General features: G+C 45.1%; 1 protein-coding gene across 3 annotated transcripts in view; it reads left to right on the top strand.

The window, feature by feature from the left end:
- The first annotated feature begins 430 nt into the window (after positions 1-430).
- Positions 431-8964, top strand: part of insyn1 (inhibitory synaptic factor 1) — a 48781-nt gene continuing 40247 nt past the window's right edge. The window contains exons 1-3 of one of the 3 annotated variants that reach the window (XM_069519337.1): positions 431-1192; positions 1705-2413; positions 2942-3317. In XM_069519337.1, coding sequence (XP_069375438.1) covers positions 3174-3317 — 144 coding nt within the window. In that variant the 5' untranslated portion in view covers positions 431-1192; positions 1705-2413; positions 2942-3173. Of the gene's footprint in view, positions 1193-1286; positions 1516-1704; positions 3318-8964 lie in introns of those variants that run through there. The other 2 variants (XM_069519298.1, XM_069519405.1) reach the window with 2 other exon arrangements.

The raw sequence follows: 8964 nt of genomic DNA, 5'->3' as shown, positions 1-8964 counted from the left end.
AAATTTCCTCACTGGAATCCACTCTGCATTTTTCTTTACAATTATGCTAAGGAATGCAACGAGCCTTTGGCTGCTCACTACACTTATCTGTCAAAACCCTCTGGAAACTGAAGTGCGTCGCTCAAGAAGTTGTCATAATGAATTTGATTTTACTGATAAATTATCTCCTTCAGAAAACGTATTTCATATGAGGGTAATCGCCTCTGATGGTGGGCTTCTGCAGGGCTCTTTCTTGTAGAGAAAAATGTTTAAAAAAAAACCTGATGAAGAGGACGGAGGAGAGAAAAAGTCATGCTGGCCCTCCCTCCCTATTTCTGTCTCTCAGTCAGATGAGGTCATCAAGCACCAACCTGCTTTGTATATTAATGATGTAACAGCCGAGGAAATTTTGGACATCTCGTCCCGAGAGACCGCTTGCCTGGCGGCAGAGGAAGACTCCTTCTTGATTTAAGAGAGAGATAACACCCTCGATAGAACTGTGACAAAGGCGAGATAGGCAGTGCGAGGGGGAGATAGTGAGGGAGTGTAGGCGCCAGCAGAGAGGAGACGGGGAGAGGAGCGAGGCAGAGGAGGGACTGTGCGATTCACTGTGCCTTTAAAACACCAAGCCCCTCCTCCGCAGAGCTGAGCAGAGCAGTCGAGTGGTGCTGGCAGGAACCTGAGCCCCACGATAAACTCTGGCATCAGCTTCCCTTCATCCGGCAGTCAGCGAGGACACAGCGAGGGCGCAGGGGCAGGGAGACAGGGACGGAGGAAGAGAGAGTGTGACAGAGAAGGGGGGGTAGAGAGACAAAAAGAGGCAGATAGGCAAAGAGAGAGAGGCTGTCATTGGAATCACACAGCTCCTTTTTCACAGCAGCAGCAGCAGCTCTGTCTTCTGCCTCCTGATGCAGGCGAACGCTGACTGGGATGACGGGTGGCTCGGTTTCGGCAGCACAGTGATCTGAGTGATGGTAGCGGCTGCGTCGGCATCACAGTCCGAGGCAGGAGCTCCCCTCACCGCTCTGGCTCTTAGTCATCCTCAGCCTCCTCTCTGCCTTCTCAGAGTGCCATCAGGGCCATTCATCGCTCCCATCTCATGCCTCCTGCCTTCTCCTCTTCCTCCTCCTCCTAATTCTATTCCTCCTCTGATGAGCCATAGCTTCAGAGTGAAATCACCCTGCTGATAGAAGCTTCTCCCTCTGTCAAAACAGTAAGTAGGGGAGGGACCGACAGAAGTGTGTGTGTGTGTGTGTTTGTGTGTGTGTGACAGAGAGAGAAGGGAAGAGTGTGAGTGAGTGTGTGTGTGTGTGTGTGTCAAAGAGAGAGACCGTGAGAGAGAGATTGAGACAAGAGAGAAAGAGAGGACAGCAAGGTGGCGAGAAGCAAAGATGTCAATGTGTGTGTGTGTGTGTGTGTTTGCGCGTGACAGAGGTACCGCTAAAGAACCAGTAGGTTGTGTGTAGCATGAATGATCCCGCTGTGCGTGGACAGTGAGCTCTGGGCATAGCAACAGCCAAATGATGCACAGGAAAGGTGAGTAGGTGTGTGTAAGTGTGTATCTGTGTGTGTGGATGTGTCAACGCAGTTCATTCCTGTCCATCTCCGAGTCTCCCTCACTCTTTTCATGCAGCTATGAAGTAGAGAAAGAGGGAGGAAAGAGGAAAAAGAGAGGAGGATGAGACATGACAGAATAAGTGATTGCTTTCCTTCCCATCTGTCCAGGTGCCATGTGTGATTGGCCAGCGCGCCCTGTGGCAGTGGCATCGCCCTGGATTTGGCGAGAAGCTCTCCCCCCCGCTTGTTCTCTGGGGCTCCTCTGGGAAGCTTTCATGGGATTTATTCGGTCCTGCTGGATGGCACGGCGCTCGCTGCCTCTCTGAAAAGAGTCCAGGGAGAAAACACACACTACACGGATAAGAAGTAAAATAATTATCCAATCACAGCACAAGGAGGCAGACCAGGTTCCCTTAGCAACAACTGAAGAAGAGAAGAGAATCCTTTTTTTTTCCCTCTTTCTGCTCCCTTGGCTTTTGGGCACACCCCTGTGGACTGCTGGGGGTCAGTGTTTTCGGAGAGGACTTGGAACGTGCTGTTGCATAAGACGAGCCACCCAAATTCCAGAGGAAGGTGCTTGTTCACCTTCAAGCCCCCCTTTTTGTAACTGTGTCTCTACGACACCATAATTGTTTTGTTATCCCTCCACAACTTCTCATAACAAGTCACGTTCCGCTGGCTTAGAAATCAATTCATTCTGATCCCACGCCACCTGGAATAAGCCCTGCTTTGGGGAGATATTGGACACTCAGTGCAAAAAAAAAAAAAAAAAAGTCCACACCTACCTTTCTCGCTTTCATGGGCGAGGAAATGAAGGACAACATGATTAAGTCATAATTTGCAAAGAAAATGGATGTGAAGCAAAGTTTATTTTGAAGTGAGTTTCTACTGAGAATCATTTTTAAATTTTTCCTGGAGGAGGAAACGTCAAACTGCACAGAGGAATATCTCCTTTTTCCAAAAGAAAGCATCTGTCCTTTCTCTCTTTAAAGACAGTAGCCCTCACTGAGGGACTATATTAAGACGGCAAATCTTGTCTCCGCTGGCCACCAATAATGTAGAACAGGATAATTTGGAAATTCGAGCCACTGCTGGGAGTTCTATTTTTTCTATCTATGCTGGATAGCTTGTTAGCCTGCCATTATGTTACTGCGTTTCATTAGTAAAAAAGATTGTGCAGGACAAGTGGACGAGGGAAGAAGTTTCCTCTCTGTATAGACGTTTTTAAATAGCTCCTCCTCGAGAACAATTTCAAACGTACACAATGACACATGAGATGAGTTGGCTCAATATGATTATGTAAGAGTTTCATACCAGCTTTAGCCCATGTATTTTGCCTCTTCCTTTTCCATGGATTTACTGCGTTGGACTTTTCCCATGCTCTTTTTCTCCTCTTTTCTGGAAGCGTCGACCAGAGGGCATGGATGTCAGAGTGTGACCCTGTGCAGAGTGTGCGGGCGAGGCAAGGTGCTTTGGCTGCCCAGGTGCTTTTAAGATGTTGAGGTCTCCCTGCGCGTCCGGGGCCCCTGTTCGGATCAGTAGCACTGAGGCTCCCCGTAGCCAAAGACATGGACCCCGACTCGGCTCCCCCACGCCCTCAGCCTGTTGGCCACTGGCCCCACGTTGCCCTGTAAAGGATGTCCCTCAGCAGAGCTCCGGCACGGGACACCTCTGAGACCCCCAGCCCGAGAGAACGCATCCGCAGCCACATGAAGATGGTGATCGACCAGCTGGACGGCATTCTCAAAGAGCTCAAGGATGTGGCCAAGGAACTCCGGGAGGTGAGGTTAAAAAAATCTGCTCACACAGATCAGGCTTATGGGGAGATTTAGCGAGGGACAGGGGGAGTAAAAGGGAGACAATGTGGGTGCCAGGTGGGTGTGCTTCTCAAGTAGGCTGCATTTAACTTAGTGTGAAATTATTTTCGCAGCATGGAGATTCTGATTAAGATTCGAAAGTGATGAGATCTCAATTTTTCAGTTTTCTGGTAAGAGGAGGATATTGTTGATAACAACTGCAGTGAGGCCGTCCACCTTTTTCTGAGAAAACATTTACTGATCGGCAATTACAAATGTCCTTCATGTGTTCAATGGTGTCTTGTGGGAGGTACAGTAGATTTGAAGAGCAGCTCAAAAGCAGCAAAGCTGGGTTGAAAGAAGACAGAGGCACGCTTAGATAAGATACAAGACTTAGTGCTGCGGTAGTTATATAACCATTTTGTTAAGGATCAGCTAGATTCCGACTGTATTTTTTGGAACTGTCATGGTTACACTGATGTGTGTGTGTTTGAGTGTGTGTGTGTGTGTGTGTGTGTGTGTGAGTGTGGATGTGTGTACAGTTTGAACAATGATCAGCAAAGACAGATATTGCATGTGTGCATGTGCTCTTACATGCATCTGCAAGTATATGGACAAATAAGTTATGAGTGTGATGGCTGACATTCAGAGCACATCTTTTCACATGTGTGTGTAAACACAAAATGGCCTTCATCATCTCTCACTGAGATCCTCCCTCTGCAGCGTCTTCAAAGCTCCTCTTGCAAAGCTCCTCCAAAGAAAGAGGTGAAGGCAGATAGGGCGACAGAGACAAATGAAGCCTGAGCAAACAGGTGTGTCCGACCCATCCCACATCTTCCAAACGCATCACATGATAAGTCTTTCACCTGCCTCCGATCGGGGATGCAGAGGGAGTGTGCGAATATGCAAATGTTTCCAAATGTGTGGAAGAAGTGAAAAACACCCGATCATGGTGCAAGACGGAGAGTTTGAAATGGCTACGGCGAAGCTGCCATAACTCACTCCATCAGCGCACAGGGACCTTTCCCTCCCCTTGTCTCCTCGAATCCCAGCTCAGTCCCAGTCACCCCGCTCTACTTTATGTACTTGCACAGTTGGAGGTGCAAAGCCACAGCTAACGGCGCACCTTCTCTCTGGTGAGCAGGAAAAGCCGGCCTGCGCGCAGGAGTGATTGATGATTATGGGACAACTGCAAGTGGAATAATGTTGGCTGAGGCTATTTATAAACAAAAGCACGGCCGGTGCCTCTGCCAGCTGCACAGTGGCTCAAATGTCATTTTTTTATTGGGAGAGCAAAATCCCACATATTGAAATGGCTAAGGAATCACATTAGCTGCAGTGGCAGCAATAATGCTGGTATCAATATCCTGCAATTAAGTGACCTGTGAGAATGAAGACTGTGTCGATGGGGGATGAAGAAACAGAATCAGTGTAGCGCCATCAGATGCATGGGAGCCTAATGTTCCATAAAATCTCTCAGTCTTGGCCACATGAAAGGAGCATTGTAATAGATAACAACTGTCACATAAATAAATGATGAATTGCCATGTGCATGTGGTGAAATAAATATCTCAGTTGTGAAGCAGTAATGACTTATTATCACCCACAAGGTCTTGGGGGAGCTGGAGACGCTGCAGTGCTCTGAGGTGTTAAAGCTGCCACCATGGAGCACGTAGCTGTCCAGAAATTAAGACGTTGCTGGTGTGTTACTATTCTTACTTCACAGTGCTGCTCTCACAGCTCAAGATCACACACACCTACAGTGTCCTTGTTCAGCACTTGCACAAAGGCAGTTGAGTCAAAAGCTGGATCCAAAGAGAGAATCAAACCCCACATGGCATCAAACGTGCGTACATCGTACACCGCAGTGTTCATTTGGACTAATTGATTCCTCCGCTTGAATTAAAATGTGATGTTTCAGGAGGTTTTCTAATCAAATTTTAGCTGTGTGATCTTCACCGTGTTATGCAGCAGCCATTAAAAAAGTATGTTCTGCAGCTTTTCTTTCAGTCCATTAGTGCAAGGGCTGATGCCTTTCTATTTTCAATGAGGATTCACAAAGTAGTTTTTTTTTTTCTTTTTACCATTTCTTAAGAAATTAATTTAAGTCCAAATGGAAATCTGAAATTTCTTGTTTCTTCAGCACAATGCAATACTTTTAAGCACTTTTACCTCAATGATCAATAATAACATAAACATGCAGAATAAAATGTGGGTTTAAAATGGAACATATCCTTTAAAAAAAAACCTTCACCTCTACTGATTCCACCCTTATAAAGGCATTGTAGGGAAAAAAAGGCAAAGGGTCACCCGTGTCTCTTCCTTTCTTGCCTGCCAGAATTCATCATCCTCATTGCTAAATATTCCTTCCCTAGAGGCCTGCCTTAACTCACTGTTAAATAATGACAACAACAAAAAAATAGGTTCACCCTTTTCACCAGAGAGTTTGAATCACTGCAAGCAACACTTAGTGCAGTTAATCCAACAACGCGGTGAACCTATCATTAAACTTTAACCACATGTAACTGGGGATCGTTTCCTGTGTGGTCGGTATATGGTTTTAAAACTTTGCTCTGTTCAAGACATCGATTCACAATGCAACAACATTCATTTAGTTGTATTTCTATTGAAATGTTATCAAATGCAAATAATAGAGTCAGCCATTTGGCAACTTATGTCAAGTGGGCATCTACGTCCAAGCTGCTACATAAAACTTCTTAATCTTTCATAAAACAGGATTTGTGGAGATCATTAAAATGAATCATGTACTGTAACCATGTTTTCAGCCCATGTTGTAGCGCAGTCATAAAGCAGTAAACGTCTTTTACATGTCAAAGAATAATGTCACAGAGAACACATGTACATCGTTCCCTTTCAAAATCCCATTACAGTGAAACGCAGCCTGTCTTACTTGTGAATCCCATTACTGGCTTCACTGCAGGTAAAATGAGAAGGATCTCAAGGAAGGACATCGGAAGGTAATATTCTGATAAACTACTTCCATTTGTAATAACAACACTGGCAGGAGTGGCAACTCTAGAGGAAATAATTCATTTTGGTATCATGTCAACCTTGGACTTTGGAGGATAAGCAGAGGGAGACAAAAATGACACCACAATAAGAAAAACAAGACATTTTTCTGATGCAGAGTTTTTCCTTTTACTGAAACTGAATTACACTGGAAAGAGGGCAACTAAGGAAATGAAAGTGTGGGAGTGCACCCATGTTGATTATTAGAGACATACAGACTGGTAAATTGAAAGAATTTAATGAAGTGCTGAAGATAAAAAATGAGACGGGAGAGAAGAGGCAGAAACATGGGCTTGGGGAGGAAGGGGCTTGGCAGTGAGCTGCACATCCTTATATGGAACCAAACAGGAATGATGGACTGTTATTATGTGGATGTAGTTATTATGCAGAATCATACAATGAGCAGAAAATGCTGTGTGTCTGCACTCGCCTCAGGACAAATGAACACAGGGAGGCAATCAGGACTTGTAGACTTAAACCTCCCAATGAGAGGAGTGAATATAAGCTGGACAAAGAGCAATTATCAATAACGGAGTGCAGCTCGTCCAGGACCTTGGCCTCTATCAGTCAGCCTTGTCATAGTTGTCTGCACATCCTCGTGCATATGCTGGAGACTTGCTTACTGTTTCTACTCAGCCTGAGGCCAGGAGAAGAGAGGCAGCAGGAAAACACTGGTGTCAGGTGAAAAATGCATCCTCCACGTCAGCTTTTTAGGAATGAAGTACTGCGTAACAGCTTTATTAATGACACTGGCCACCGTGCAGTTTTGGTATTATATAATGGGTTTTTGAAAGTGCGTCATGAATGCTTTTGATCTACGGAAAATCTCAGTCATCGTGTTTTCACCTGTGAGTAGGAGCAGCACAACTATCATCTCTCACCCTCAAGCGCTGCTTGTTTTTGGAAATGAGTCCGGCCCAATGTGGCCCAACAGGCTGGTCTATTCAGGTTCTATTCAAATCCCAGTACTGCAGCCACATTATTCCATTGGCCTGGCTGTCAAATCACGCATTTGTGCTAAAATGGAGTCTGTCTTAGAAAAACTGTGATGTTAATGATCTGATCGGAAAGGCCATCACGCACTGCTCTTTCATATCTGAGGCGCTCTTCAGTGCTGCATTGTTAAAGCCTGGTGTGCAAGATGACGTGTTCAAAACTCTTGCCCCATATCAGCCAGTAATCCAGCCAGTGGTGTCTCATGATCGAGGCTGAAATCAGTTGTGACAAATCCGGGGGGGGGGGGGGTTCTGCTGTTGACTGAAGCTACCCAGCTCAGCACTGAACCAAATCTGTTCCAAACCCAGAGGCAGCCCATGGGAGACCTAAACCAAAATCAAAAGGCTATTTTTCTCCTGCAGGGGCCACATCCTCTCCTCACTCCATTCTTCCTCCTGCTGCTGCTGCTGGGAGCAGAGAAGTACCAAGCTAGAATGGGTGCTTGTAATCACTGTTATGGAAGTTTTCTGGAAGCGGGTGAAAGGAGAAGTCAGGCAGCAGCTGATGTCTTCAGCAGAAGATTTTAATGTAATGCCCATTCTAACGGCACATCGATGAATGGCTTGAATTGCCGCACTGTTTATTCAACATGTAGGTGTTTACAGGTGGATACTGGTGTAAAACTCAAAAGAGTTGAAGTTGCTGTCTCTCTGTCTGGGGCATCTGAGTTAGATATGAAAGTCTCTAAGTGTAGACACTACAATGCACTGTAGGTTGGTCCTTAATCTATAACCTGACCTTGTGTACTGCTTAGAGAGAGAGGGGAGTATCTGTGGAATTAGACAGGCACTCTGTAATGTAATATACAATATATGTACTTAATACGGTATATAGTGGCATATACAGTAATGTGTACGAAAATTCCTCAACAATCCCTATCACTTTCTCTCAGGAAGCAGAAAAATATGAAGGACACTAATAAACACATGCAATAGTAGATCTTATCAATATGGGGAATTATAAGTTTGAGTGTTTATGCGAACGACAATAATATTTTGAAATTTGCTGGTGGGAAAAATTGGTCACTGCAGAGCACAGATCACAATATTTACAAGTAATTTCAAATTTTATCCTAATTACTGATATGGATCAAATCTTCACCACACATTAAAAGTTTGGAAAAATGTGTGGATAACGTTGACTAAAAATGTGCAAGCAGTGCACATGTGCAGACAGTTGGAATCCATTTTAATCTAACTATTTGTGGTAATTTCTGTTTGTCCAAATGAGCCCCTACAATTTCAGTTTCATTAAGAAAGCTGAGTTCTAGTGGATCATTTCCCACAAAGCAACCACTTTGGCAGCAGGTGTGTAGGGTTCAATGCCCAGTTGACCACAGCCCAGTCATCCCAACTGGAGCATTCATTTTCTTCAGATTAAGGGTTTGGTTTTTTCCCAGCCCCGACCCTGTGAGAATACAAACCTGCTGTCCTTGCAGGGCAGCAAAGCCACAGTGGGCAAAGCTGAAGGCAAGGCAAGCACCCTTCAAACCTGACATACCTGGGCCAAAGGGTTTCTTCTCATTAAAAGTCATTTGGAGGAAATGACAAGTACCCTCCTTCTTTGTCTGTCAATTTGTTCCTCCTTGCCTGACCTCTTTTGTGTG

This window comes from Paralichthys olivaceus, chromosome 1 (genome assembly GCF_024713975.1).
Source record: "Paralichthys olivaceus isolate ysfri-2021 chromosome 1, ASM2471397v2, whole genome shotgun sequence".
Taxonomy (NCBI): Eukaryota; Metazoa; Chordata; class Actinopteri; order Pleuronectiformes; family Paralichthyidae; genus Paralichthys; species Paralichthys olivaceus.
Note: the sequence above shows the minus strand (reverse complement) of the source record. Positions and strands in the feature narration are given on the sequence as shown.